The sequence below is a fragment of the Enoplosus armatus genome, chromosome 11 (assembly GCF_043641665.1).
Source record: "Enoplosus armatus isolate fEnoArm2 chromosome 11, fEnoArm2.hap1, whole genome shotgun sequence".
Lineage (NCBI taxonomy): Eukaryota > Metazoa > Chordata > Actinopteri > Centrarchiformes > Enoplosidae > Enoplosus > Enoplosus armatus.
This window is the reverse complement of record NC_092190.1, coordinates 20,049,635-20,063,387: the sequence shown is the minus strand read 5'-3', so window position 1 is coordinate 20,063,387 and position 13,753 is coordinate 20,049,635. Positions and strand designations below refer to the sequence as shown.

General features: G+C 42.7%; 1 protein-coding gene across 1 annotated transcript; it reads right to left on the bottom strand.

Annotated features, from left to right (window-relative positions):
* Window positions 1-8,458: 8,458 nt before the first annotated feature.
* Window positions 8,459-11,746, bottom strand: twist2. Its single transcript, XM_070914697.1, has 2 exons — window positions 11,143-11,746; window positions 8,459-8,948 (listed from the first exon to the last, which is right to left on the bottom strand). The coding sequence occupies exon 1, from the start codon at window positions 11,662-11,664 to the stop codon at window positions 11,176-11,178; it is 489 nt and encodes a 162-aa protein (XP_070770798.1). The 5' UTR covers window positions 11,665-11,746; the 3' UTR covers window positions 8,459-8,948; window positions 11,143-11,175.
* Between the last annotated feature and the right edge of the window lie 2,007 nt (window positions 11,747-13,753).

Below are 13,753 nucleotides of genomic sequence, written 5' to 3'. Positions count from 1 at the left end.
ACAGCAGTGCCAGTCATGGGGTTTTTCTACTGCTGAATGCTTTGGTTTCTCAAAAGGAGCCAAAATCAGCACTGTCTGGCTACTCTGGCCGTCTGTCTTCACTGTTAGTCTTAACACAATGTCCAGTAACAAAAAAAAAAAGCAGCAACATTCCATTTTGTTATAATTTCCATTTATTAGGAGGGGGCGTATCTTCTTGTTTTAACCCTCATAGTTCAGTTCAGCCAGGTCCGAGAACTGTCCGTTCATTTAGGCGTCCTGGTCCGACTCCACTCCATTCCTCTTTTCTCCCTGCATGATCCGTATGTCCGCATGCACTGCCTACCTACCTGCCTACGTACCTGTCTGTCTGTCTGTCTGTCTGTCCCATGCCACATATCAGCACAAGGGGTCGAGCACTGAAGGATGTTAGTACTGTCACTGTATCCAAACTGTCTTATCTCTCTTACTGCTCTTTTGTTTCCGCTGGGGAGGAGTTTGGGTGCTTTCCATGTTGTGCTTTTACCTGTAGGATATGGAATCATCAAACCTGGAAGACTTCAGTTGAATATTTTACAAAAACAAAAAGGAAGAAAAAAAAAACTGTCTAGCACTTGTAATACAGACAATAGATTTTATTGTATTTATGTAGAAAAACAAATTGTTTTAGGGGAACGCTGTGTAAACTGCAACAACAGAATGGACAAACTTTTTTTTATACCAGGCAAGATGTGAGTTTGGTGGACTTTTGGAAGGACATTTTAGTTCTTTGTCACATCTGGACTTATCAAAGGGCTCCATCCTGACGCCTGGCCTGCTACAGTTTTCCATTTCACTGAATAAGCCAGTTATTGATATGACCACTGTGGTTCAAAAACAAACAGTTCTAGGTTTACATATGTACAAAATGCATATTCTTTTTTTTTTTTATCAGTTATGTTTTTGACTTGTTCCACCATTGTTACGGAAATAGTGCATTTCTCTCGGGAACCTTTTGCTCTAACATGTTGTCTTTGACATCTACAACATAAAGTATTGTTTTGGAAAAACTGCAATGTCTGTTTTTTATGTTAATAGCGTCAGTTGCTGGTTTTGATTGCAAAGAAAAGGCTTATTCACTGTCAGGCAAACATGTGTCCCACAGTCAAACGTGAGGGCAGATGTTGAGGGATGTGTCCTCACACGCACAATAAAAAACAGAGTTGTATTGTAACTGCAGATGACAGATGTGTGAAGATAGGTTTGTCACACACCTATTTAACTCCTGTAACTCCTTACACCTTGTCAGACTCACGATGGAATGTTTTGGGGATTTTTTTAATAGTTTTTTTTAAGTATCTCTCTGCAGAACCAGAGATATCCTAATTTTTTATTCCACACATTCTTCTTCCTTGTCAAAATCCGATGCCTACATTACCCACAGTGCACCTCGGGTGCTGTTAGGTTGGTTGGAGATTTGGGTGTGTTATGCTAGTAGTGGCTAATGTAGCCTCGAGCTGCCACAGAGCTCACTTCTTTCTAACTCACCCCCAGTTTTGTTTTTGCCATTTTCAAACTTGAAGTGTTCAGCCGCAACTGACGAGATATGACTTGAGGCAATTTCTCCCCAAGAAAGTAGTACTCCCCAAGACCCCAAGAACTTACCTTGATGTGTGAAATCTATGGAGTTCTCCTTTAGGTCCAGAAGGAGGCAGCAGTGCATGAATGGCAACAAGGGCCCCACAGTAGCTCAGAGTGGGATTAGCCACTTATTTGGAAAGGTCAGAGGTCTGAGCTAGTGTCCAAATAAACAGCAGTGAATCCCTGTTGGTGGTGGAACTAACGCTAAGACAACAGTCCGAAAGCAAACAAAACCAATCCCGCCTTACCTCCCCTCAAATAAACACACATTCCACTGCTTTCCTGTCAAACTCTGAATTTAGAGAGTAACAGTGTAAACACTGCCACTGCCTCAGGCTTTGTAGGCTCATCACAGTCTTTGTAAATCATGGAGGCCTGAGATGCCACGCAGTGTCGAAGGCAAACGAAAAGGAGCACATCTCTGGTTGTTTGAGAGAATAAGGTTCAACTAAGAAACGAGGGACAATATTTACCATCATACAGATGCTGAAAAGAGCTCCGAAGGGCTCCCAGAAGTAAAAAAAACCCAAACCAAAACAAACAAAACAAGCGTGACGTTAAAGCTGGGAATGTGACCTCTTTATGGTTCCTTGGTGGCTGGGGATGCTCTAACGAAACATACGGCCCGTCTCACCTTTTAGCTCACCGTAGGCGTCGACACGTTCGTCATCTCGGCTATGCAGCGACACACAACTCCTGTGACCCCTCAGTAAGGTCGGGTCAAAAGAAAGGTGGAGCCCTGCCAGTTGAACTTTCCCCCTCCTTGAAGGCCAGCCCACAAGATGGCCGCCTCTTCCCCACAACAAAGGACTGAAATGTCAGTAAGGATTGAAATCTGGGAAAACCCCCCCAATCTATTTTCCCTCTGGTTTCCCCACAGTGACATTCTGGTGTGCGGCAGCTCTCTTGCTCGTCTTCTCGCAGCGTCGGTCGTTGTCAGTTAGCTCTGTCATTACCCGGCCACCGGTATACGTTTAAAAAGAGGCCTCATCCTGCCAGCTGTGCTCATCGCCGTGCTTTTTAATTGCACGTTTTGACTGACTCGAAATGGCGATGAGGCTTTGGCCAGCTGCTCGGATGACAAATAAAACTAATTACAGACGAGAGTCATTAGGATCAGTTTTGGATCATCAACACACACAGGCATGCGAAAACGAAGAGTCGTAGCAGATCTGCAACAAACACGTATGCTGGTGGATCATCAGAGATCTGAGGCCCAGTCAAGTAAAGTCCATGAAAAGTCTTGGACTAGAAAATCCTTCTTTACACAAGCCTGCTTGTAGCTGACAACATTTCAAACAAATTCACTATTTAATCTTCAGTTTCCCTCAACTTATTTTATTCCAAGCATGGATTTGGAAACAATGGAAACGCTCACGAGGGAGTCTGTGACCGTTTGCTGTTCTTTCCATCGGATGTTCCACCAGTCCTGTGGGGACTTCTGATCCATAGTGTATTTGAAAAGCTGTGCAGCGTTTGCTTGTCTTGCTACTGTATGTGTTTAGTCTGGTGTTGAGCGCGTACTGACATCAAAAGGGCAAGGGCACACGAGGCTGTGAGGAGCTGCTGCAAACTTAGCACTGAGGCTGTGTCGCTGTCGACTCGGGTGTCAAGAGTTCAACGATTCCTTTTGATTGAATGATTCAATTTATTCTTGTTGTTAATCTTCGAAGCAATTCTGGTAAAGAGAAGATATGTGTTTTCCCTGTATGGGACAACATAGGGGACACATTACCACACTAGATTCCCCTCAAACCGATCAAAATATCTTCTATTTGTAGATTAAATTAATATAATGGTCCTTCAGAATGATATTTTTGTAGATGTGTATTTCAGAGTGAAATAGTCTACTAACCCTGACATGACGTCACTCAAAGTCCACTTACTAGCTTTGCTTTTTGTATTGTGTGTATTGATAAATGCATCTCATGGTCTTCATCAGTGCGTGGAGTTTGCTCAGTTGTCATGGAGATGGGTTTTGTTCTGATGAAGACCATGTTATACAGTCAAAAGCCCCAGAAAAAAAGCTAGTAAGTGGACCTTGAGTTGGAATTGTTTTGTCAATAAATACATGATAATGGTTATAAAAGAGATCAGAGTTTGAGAGGTAAATAACATTGGCATTGTTTAATCAAACAGCCCAAACCACTATATATATATATTTTATATATTATATATTTTGTTTATTAATTGACAGTGCGATGTCATTCTTTCCTGCTGTGAAAAGAAGTAACAAGCTTTCCTGTTCAGTTTCACAGTTGCTTTGAGTAAATCATTTCGTTTTGGCTTGAATTAAATGTAAGTGAGTTAACACTGCGTCCTTTCACGAGTGAAAGTACGAGGTGAGTAAACAAGAGTTGGCTCATGAACCGACCCGACCCGCTGACCTCTGCTGACCGGGGCGGTCATCGCTGGTGCTAATGAAGAGCAAAGGAGCAGGGGAATGTTGGCATGTCACCCCCACAAACATACCCGGGAGCCCCCCGTCTCCTCCACGGCCTGGAGACGAATCAAGTTTCACAGCTGAAGGTGAGAAGGACTGTTAGGGACTCTTGGATGCAAATAGGGAAGAGACATGGACCCGGGGCACGTCTGGGGAGGTTTAGTTGCTGCCCCATATTACTGCCTTGTGATTGGCTCATGGCCATGATGAAGGCAAATTATGGAGGCAGCACTTTTGATCATAAAAGTGCTCTGCCAGCGATGCAGAGATGTGACGCAAGAAGTGATTCTGTAATGTATGACCTGACTCACAGAGTATCTGGCAGATACATTTAGCATGCATCTGACAGATTAATGACCGATGATTACTGTTAATGGGCTGTGTTTGTTTATTTGTTTGTTTGGGAATATGGTAAACAGTAATGCCTTGAAAATGTTTCCCTGTTGAGATGACATCTTTAGGCTGTAATTACTGCTTGGCTTACATCACTGGCGCTAAAGTTAGATATTTTCTAACTTTGTGGACGCTGAGATGCAATAATCAGTGTTAGCCTCGCTTCAGTCTATAGCTTTCTTATCCACGCCGTTGTCAAAGTACCAGATAATGCCAGTGGAGAGGGACAGAGAGAGACAGAGAGGCTGGTGAAGGGTGATTTATTCAGGAAACTGAGAGAATGAAGCAGTTTGTATAATGTTGTTATTGTCCAGCAGGTGGTCTACACTTTGTGTATGTGTGTGTGTGTGTGTGTGTTAGATGAGGCCAGATGGACAAAAGACAATGCCAGAAAAGAAGATGTGCTTTAAGGCTCAGAGCCACACACACATAAAGAATAATGCGGTACAGATACAGGCTACAATCACATATACTGTATATCTAATCAGTATTGATTGTTTGTCCAGATATTATTATTTTATTATTTTGTTTTTTGCCTAATTGATTCACTTTTGAACACAACTCAGACCCAATATCAATTGAAACAGTATGAAGAAGACACCTTAATTATGCTTCAATCCCTACAGAGGATTTGAATGGAAGCATCTGCTTCTACAAACATTTTTTTTTATTTTTTATAATTATGATACAAAATAAACACACGACAGCTCAGACTTTGTTCACATGGCAACAGCATCAGATTAAAGTTAGTTCTCAATATGACATGAATCCAAAATGAAAGTTTGGCTTTTTTTCTGAATGGACATGTTTTCTGTATCACTTAGGAAGGAAAAGGTCAGTATTTCACACCACATAGTCCTAGCAGGACAACTTTTACAACTACTTTCATTTCCAGTTCCACCCCCCCGGCTTCCAGAGTCCACAAGAAGCTGGTGAGCTGATGAGCCTGGTGCGATAAAGAGATTGTGGAGGTGAGAGGATGACACCTACAGTAGCAGAAAAGAAATGAAATGGCAGGATTTTCCTCAGATGAGTAGGAAGGTATGGATGCAGCTCAACATGGTGGCATCACATCTTCTCATTTACTGTCACTGCATGTCCGGACACAGGGAGTTTCTCTTTTCGCAGAGCAGCAGCAGCAGCAGAGAGGGGCCGAGCTGTCCTCTCCAGGATACTTCAACAGGTGTGGGGGTGACGAGCTGACCTGCGCCCAATTTGAGAGTCTCTCACAACAGGTAAAGGTTGTATTATCCACCAGAGGGTTGAGGCTGCTAGACAATATCTGGAGAGGAATGTAGGTTTGTGACTGGTAGTGATTGATTTAAATCCTCAGACCAGTTATCACAGCTATCACAGCTGGATCAGACAGAATTCAGGTGTCAGTGTAGATAATTGTGTGCCCACCCTCTTCAAAGACACTAAGTCTAGAAAGTGCTAGCCCTGAGGCCCGGTGATAACGCGGAGGGGCCCTTCTGTGCAGGACCTTGATTAAGTGATGGAATGAAGAAAAAGGCCAGAAACCTCTTCTAATTCCTTTTCATCCAGACAGCCGAGGCTCTGCCAGGTTCCTCTGACCATTGTGTGAAGTTTTGTCCGTTAAGCATCAGGATCGATCTGTTAGTTTGGCAATATAAAATGATTTATAGCCCAATTTTATTGCAAATGATAACATGATTGTTTTTGTTTTCACACAAGCAGTTTCTTTTTTTTTTATTATTAATAAATATGCCATGTTCTGCACATGAACAGCATATCTTGTAATGAGACAAACAAACTATGACTTAATTTAATAACAGTGATCATTATATGATCCTCATTTCATCCATTTTACAGAGTGATCCTCCACAACACACAACCAGAGACAGAGAAAGATCAATACTTGGCTGTATTTGAAGTCTGAGTAATGCTTCATGTATTGCCATGGTGGCAGCCGACACAGCTGACTTTCAGCTTTGCCAACGCACGCACGCACACACACACACACACACACACACACACACACACACACACAGAGGGGAAGTTCAGTCACGCCGACATCAGCCTCCAAAGTGGTCTAAGACTAACCTTGAGATTTTTTTTACTGAACCAGACGAACACAGAATACCGTTCGAGGCGCACAGAGTGTAAACCTTTACTTTATTCCCTTTTTACTGCAAATTAAAGTTTTGTAGCTTTTTCCGTCTGATTTTACGGGAAACATCTGGATCTCTCGCACCGCTGGAGCAGTGGCCCCCGGGTGATTCTGCGCTGCTCAGCTGTGAGGGCCCGGGATAATGAGCAGGTATCAAACGGGCCCCTATGGATAAGCCTGCCTAGGTAGGAAGGACTATCCAACAGCATCCCAGACCACCATGCCAAACGTCAAGACACGTTGATGTTATTATAGTGAAAGATTTTTATAAATCTGAAGAGAGGATTTGGCCTCTTATTGCTTGAATTGTTTTTTTAGAATTTTACTCAAATAGTGACTATTGGAATATTTGTGTCTGATCGTACCGTGTGTTTATCCAGCATGTATAAAGTCACACAAATACTGATATGTCACTGCAGGGCTTAATGCACGCAGCCTTCATGCATCATAAAAAACCATGGCCTTGAAATGAATATAGGTGACTTTCCTTTTATGTGCCTCCTGTACGGACACATGAGTGAACACCAAGTTCATTTCTTTTTAAAAAGGGACACATGACCCATCACTGAAACTGCCACCACATGAATCCCTTAAAGGAGAGCGTTTTAACAAGAAGTAGACCCTCTGCATTACAAAGTCTGGATGCTCACTCTTCGAAGCATTCATGTAACATAAAGTGTGTGTTAGCTCTAATAAATAAGTGGATAATGTGGGTTTGGGGAATCAGCATCATGGAGAATAAAGCCACTGTGGTTGCAGGTGTTTCCCCTTAAAACCACATTGACCTTGAGAAAATCATGCAGACTGGCAATAATATAATAATTCCACAAAGGTTCAGGAGAACAATAGTGAGTTTATAGCAGCAGCATCACGCTGTATGGCATTTATTATCTCTTGAATATTTGTATTTTGTGATGCAGTTTTCCACCTGGGAAATGACTGTTGTGACATTTACTTTCCTGCATCCACCTGCAATGTAGCTGTGATGTAGATTTACTGCAGTTAAAATAAAAGGTAGTGTTTGGTTTAAAAAAAAAAAAAAAAAAACAGAAAAGAAAGAAAAGATGATGAAGCTATTTCAAAGTAAAGATTTCAACAGCAGTTTAAAGTCTGAGCTGAACCAGCCGCAGAGAGCCAGGCCTGCCATTTACACTCAGTGGCGTTAACAATGAGCTCCTTTCAGTGTTTAGATTGCATCTAACCACGTCTGGGAAAACGAGATGTAAACAATTTTAATGTTTTAAGAGTGAGCCGGAGAGATTCAAAGGAATTTCTTCAGTCGTCTAGTTAGAGTCCGGCTCTCTGGTTTTTTTTAAACATTTTGTTGAAAGCTGCAGGCCGACAGTTATTGTCTTTATCTGCGGAGTTGGGGGCTCCCTGCTCGTTAAAGAGCCTGAAGGCATCGCCTCTTTGAGATGATTACTCGATATTTAAGCGCACAAGCATTTTATATGGCCGAGTTTGAAACTGGCTCGAATTTCCTCCACTGTTAATGAAGCTGTATTTTTTTTTTATGGTGTTATTTTTTTTAGGTCGGCGTTTTCTTTCCATAACAAGAGGAGGGGAGACAGAGAGGAGGGGGGGGGGGGGGCACATTCTCACACCCAGCAGTGAAATTGTGGTATTTCTGTTCCTAATCCAGCAGCCACCAGGGGAACCTGAACAAGCGAGGCACATTGTTTCAGGCTGGTTTAAATAATTGACTTTAATTATCATCGTGTTGGATGGAAATTCACCAGAAACGTTCATGACTGCTCTTATCGGAATGTATTCAGCTGATCTGCGTGCTGTTATACGCGTGTTTTGGCTTGAACAAAAAAAAAAAAAAATCAACCATATTTCGTTCAAAAATATGTTTTAATAAATAAGCAAAAACAAAAATGTACATTGGACGGAGTTGGGAGACTTGCTAAAAGAAAGTCGCTGTAATAAATCCATGCAGCAAATGACTCTAAATTGCATTGGTCCCTTGACAGGCTATAGGCGCACTTACACAGGTATGTACAATATGGATTCATTTATATATATATATATTTATTTATACTTTGCTTTAAAGTCTTTGAAAAACAAAATATATATATCCTTCTAAAAACGGTTAAAGGGATGGCGCTGCTGAAGGCCGTGACTCCGAGCTGCTCGCTCTGCGCACACTGCACGTCTGTCCTTTGTGTTTCCTCTCGGCCACAAACAGCTCCAGACAGTCAGAAGCAGTGTGATGAATCTGCATCCACACACACACACACACACACACACACACACGCACACACACACTCCCCAAGAGTTTGTAGTTGTGTGTCACATTACGTCTCTCCGCCATGCCTCTGAGGTCGATGGGTTCTTCAATAATCCCTTTGGTCTTCATACTTTGTAGAAGTAAACAGTCTGTGATGGAGGGAGAGAAACATAAAAATAGTATTAATAATGTGCATAGAGATGCAACTAGATTTACGCATGGCACGCTTAGGTTTAGGCTTTTATTTGTGAGGGTCTGATATATTTTTTAAACATTCACTGGCTCACTTCGCATGTGGGAAGTCATTAATGAATCAATTATTAGCCACTGAGCTGAGTAAAACCACATGGCAACAGAAAGGCAGGAACATGTAGCATGTGAGTGTGGTCCTGCAGCTGCAGCGAAATGCAGAAAAACACACTTTCTCTGGCTTTTAGTCTGAAGCACTTGAGTAAATTCACGCGTTTCCATTCCGCTGCGGATTAGTGGACAGCCCTAAAACAATAAAATCTAATTCCTCAGAGCAGCATTAGTCATTATTGAAATATATCACAAAGGTCACCCAGGTCACGCTTTGCAAGGGTTATTTTCACAGGCCCTATTCATGAATAATATCCCCATGCGAATGTTGATTTTTATTTTAATGCCTGCAACAAAATTAATAATGTTTATTCCTGGAGTTTCTGAGGCTGAACTACACTTCTCAATGGTTTATTTTCTTTTACATTCCACAGAGGTCAATTAAACTCAGAATTACTCAGAAAAAAACAAATCCACCTTCAAATTGACTGTGCTTACACAAATCACTGTAATGAAGCTGTATTTCTGTCCCCCGTGGCACCGGGGCTGGTTTACAGGACAACAAAGCCTCGCTGAGGGGCGGCCTGCTAACTACATGTCAGGCCCATGAGAACTAAACAAACCCTGCCAGTCAGTTTACCCGAAAGTGTTATTTAATGTTCCCTGCTTTGTGCTCTTTCACTGGGAAGCTTTCTTCAGACCATCTAATAAGAGGCAGCATTAAATTAAGAGCTTATGTTTAAATACATGGGCCTTTATTTTGTTAGATTTGCATTGAAGAGTCGTGGCTGGACGTCAGTTCATGAGAGCATCAGACAGATGTGACTTAAAAAGGACACGTGGGGTATTTCCTGAAAATTGACAAGCTGTTGGTCATGATGTCATAATTTCGTATATTATCAGTGTTGCTTGACTTTGCTTTATCTTTCATCTCTGAAAGTTTATTTCACTGAAATCACACCAGTGAGAAAACATCGACTTCATTTCAGGTTTCCGCTCAGCCGTCACGTCCCTGAACGTCTCTTAACTTTTCGGGTTACTGCGTCACTCACGCGCGCTCTCACGACAAGAGCGAAGCAGGCTGCAAATCTGCAAAATAACGTGACCAAATCCCGACTGCTCGTTAATACGGGCCTCTGTTTTTATTGTCTTGCACTGGCTTGAACTTTCATGTCCAGCCGAGTTGCCCATTCCTGCGGTCACCGCGCAGGAAAGCACTCTGTCGTGGATATAAATTACCCGCGGTGGCACTACAGCTGCGTTCTGTGCGCCCCCGTTTTTTCTTCTTTAACCCCACTCAGTATGAAACGCTCTAAAGAGAGGCTGAAGAAGGATTAACTGCAACAGTCACAACTGGCTGCTTTAATGCGTTTTTGAGCAAAAAATGGAACCGACGTGTTGTCTTTTCTGCTCAACGAGACGCATTTTTAGTGTGAAAATGTTCCAAAACTATTATTTGTGTTAATCCGCCCACTTCCTAATCCTAATCCTCCTCTCAAAATAAATACCCTGGTCCTTTCTCCACATCCTGAGCTGAACTGAGACCTGTAGGTTTGACTGGATGACCCGTGGACCAGTTGTCTGTGGGTCACCCAGGCCTTGCGCACAGCAGCATCCGGATGCAAGTCGCGCAGCCCGGCCGCTGGAAAGATGCTGAGGCCTCGGTGTGACAAGCGCGCGCAGCACACAGGCAGGCTTTTGAATTTAAATTTAAACAGATGCACGAGTGATGAGCACGAACCTTTTGATAATCGTCTCAACGTGCGGCCACACCGCTACACAGATTTGGTAGAAATAAATAAATAAATAAATAAATAAATAAATAAATAAATAAATGACAGTATACAGATCTCCCTCATATATAGGTTAATCATGTCAGCCTTCATCGTCATTCTGTTCCTGAATTGTTTCATTTCTTTCAGTAATTTTCTAATGAAGCCACTTATTTATTCCCCTTTTGTTCAATCATTAATAAAACCCAATTTTTCAGGGTCCGCTAAGGCTTAAAGTCAGATGCTCCGTGCTTCAGTGTGTGGTACCCACCGCTTTGGCATTGTGAGTGAAGGTCTCCGGGCGCTAGTGAGATGCTGACATAGACCAAGCGCCCTCCATCCTCCACACGGAGAACGCGTAACTGAGTCTTTCGTGCGCAACGTAGCTGCAGCTGGACATCTTGTTGTCCATCTCGTCGCTCTGCAGCACCTGGCAGAGGAAGTCGATGTACCTGGAGGCGAGCTTCAGCGTCTGTATCTTGCTGAGCTTGTCCGACGGCAGCGTGGGGATGATTTTGCGCAAAGACGCAAAGGCCTCGTTCAGAGACTGAGTCCGTTGCCTCTCCCGGACGTTGGCCAGGACCCGCTGGTTCTGCAGCTCCTCGTACGACTGAGTGGTGCTCGGGCTCGGCTTTTTCCCCCGCTTCAGGGGACCCGGGCTGCTGTCGCTGCTGTCCTCGCTGGACTTTTTACTGTTTCTCCTCTTCTTGCGTTTCTGCTGTCTGTCCAGCTCCTCCTCGCTGGTCACCAGACTATCCACAGGGGAGACCGGGGAACTGGAGCCCTCTTCCATTTCTCTCTTAAAGAAATGCAGGGATAGAGCGGAGAAAACGTTGTCCACCTTTGAAGCCGTGGTTACAAGAAAAAAAAGTGTATAGATATCCGTAAAGATGAGGAGAGGAAGTGGAAGCTGTCTCACTCTCTGCGCTTCTTGCTTCAGGAGAAACTGGAGGCTGGCACGCTTCTCCTCACGCAGGACGTTTTTTCCTTCGATTTTTTTGGAAACTTTATCCCGGTTTCAGATGCTAAATAGTTTTGAGAGTGGAAGGGGAGGGGTTTTGAGGGCAGGGGGGGAGCTAGTGTGCTTCTTGGTCCGCTAATAAGCAGGAGGGACCAGTCGTGGTTTCATGTATCTGGGATGTGACTGAAACGAGGCACTTATTTACTGTCACAAGCGACGGAGATTTGTTTGATTTCTCCTCTTCCAAACGTGCTATTTCTTTTTTCTTTTTTTGTTTGTTGCTGAAATGCTAATTTGAACCACAATTAATCACGTTATGAATTATGGGTTGAATTATCACAAATGGTCCTAAAACAAACGTTTGTTACGCATTTCTTAGAATGATTGTATTCATCTTGAATTATTGGTGATAATCGTTCATGTATGGTTTAGATTATGAACTATTTTTTATACAATTTCATAATATTATTCCCTCATAGAAACATATCAACAACATTTTATGGAGTTTTATGAGGAGGGGGTTTTATTAAAGCAGAACATCAGCCTGAGCCATGCGCGTCAATAAAACTACCGAATTAACTGCTGTGTAAAATCCATTTGTTCTCGGAGCATTAAGGCTGCTCAGTCCCTCTCTGCAGGGCCTTTTTATATCTGGTCCAAGCGTCCATGTCCAGTAAATACTGTGTTTCCCTCTTCAGTGTGCAGTCTGTGCTCTGTGGAGGGCCATTTACGCACACATTCGACGGGGCTTGAGGAAATCCATCCGCTTGATCTTAAATCGAATCAAGTCTGGACGCTCTCACAGTTCCTATAATGTGGAAGTCAAACAGGAAGGAGGCTTAAACTAACCGAGGAGCTCTCCGGTTTCCGCGGATACCTCCAGTGGACGGTTTCTCCATGCGTTTTGTCAGCGGTCCACCTCTTCATCTGTCAAGCCATGTTTTCCCTGCACAGGTGGCTCACATTATAGAGCAAAATGTATCCACTGCCAACACGCAGTTTGTCCAAATCAGCTGACTGACCTCTTGAGATTTCTCTGGTTCTATATTGTTTTGGGCTTTGGGCTAAAGCCAGTGTTATTTTGCTCCCATAAACTGCAAAAGTCACTAGTCATTTTGTTTTTATTTAAAAAAAGAAACAAACAAAAGGGGAAAAAAAGTTTCTTGAATTAAATATAATTTTCTTGACTCTCCAGGAGTGATCTGCTAAATTGTGTCTTATTTTGAAAAAAAATTACACTTCTCTAACAATATTGAAATAATGTATTTAAGATTTTTTTTTCTGCTTGTTTTAAGGAAACAAATATTTTCTTTTTGTAGAGTAGGCCACTTTACCCACAGAAACATAATATTTGATGGTGTTCCTGAAATTATTAAGGAAACAAGGCTTCAACTGTTAATGTGAGTCTATCATTAATCAAATTGTACCGAATAATTGCCTCTTATTAGGAAGCAATTTCGGTTATTGACACTGTAGCCTACACTTAAGTTCACTGTGTGTATCTGACAATAATCAAACTGCAGTATCTTGTTCTGTGTGCTCTACACGTCCGGGGAGACTGCTCTCTGTAAATGGGGCAGAACCGAGTTCCTCCTGAACGTTGCACAACACTGTTTAATCCCACGAGTGCTCACTTGGTATTGGGACATATCCTGGTTTTCCCGTGAAAGCTCCCTCGGCCTATCGGAAAGCCTGGTCTGCTCTATGTTTTGGGTTCCACTGGTAATGCTGACTGTCACACTACTTTTACTCAGTGCCAGAGCTCTTGGTTCAGGCCCTGGCATGCCTCAGTACAGGTCCAAGTGTGGTCACATTTTGCAGGTCTAGTTCATACAAGCTCTTTATAAAGGAGGTAATGTTTCACACGTGCAAATATGAAAGCAATGCTCTAAATGTGTGTGAGTGCATTGCATAAAAGAGA

Coding starts and splice junctions, on each gene's coding strand:
- twist2 (XM_070914697.1), bottom strand. CDS start 11,664: ATGGAAGAGGGCTCCAGTTCCCCGGTCTCCCCTGTGGATAGTCTGGTG.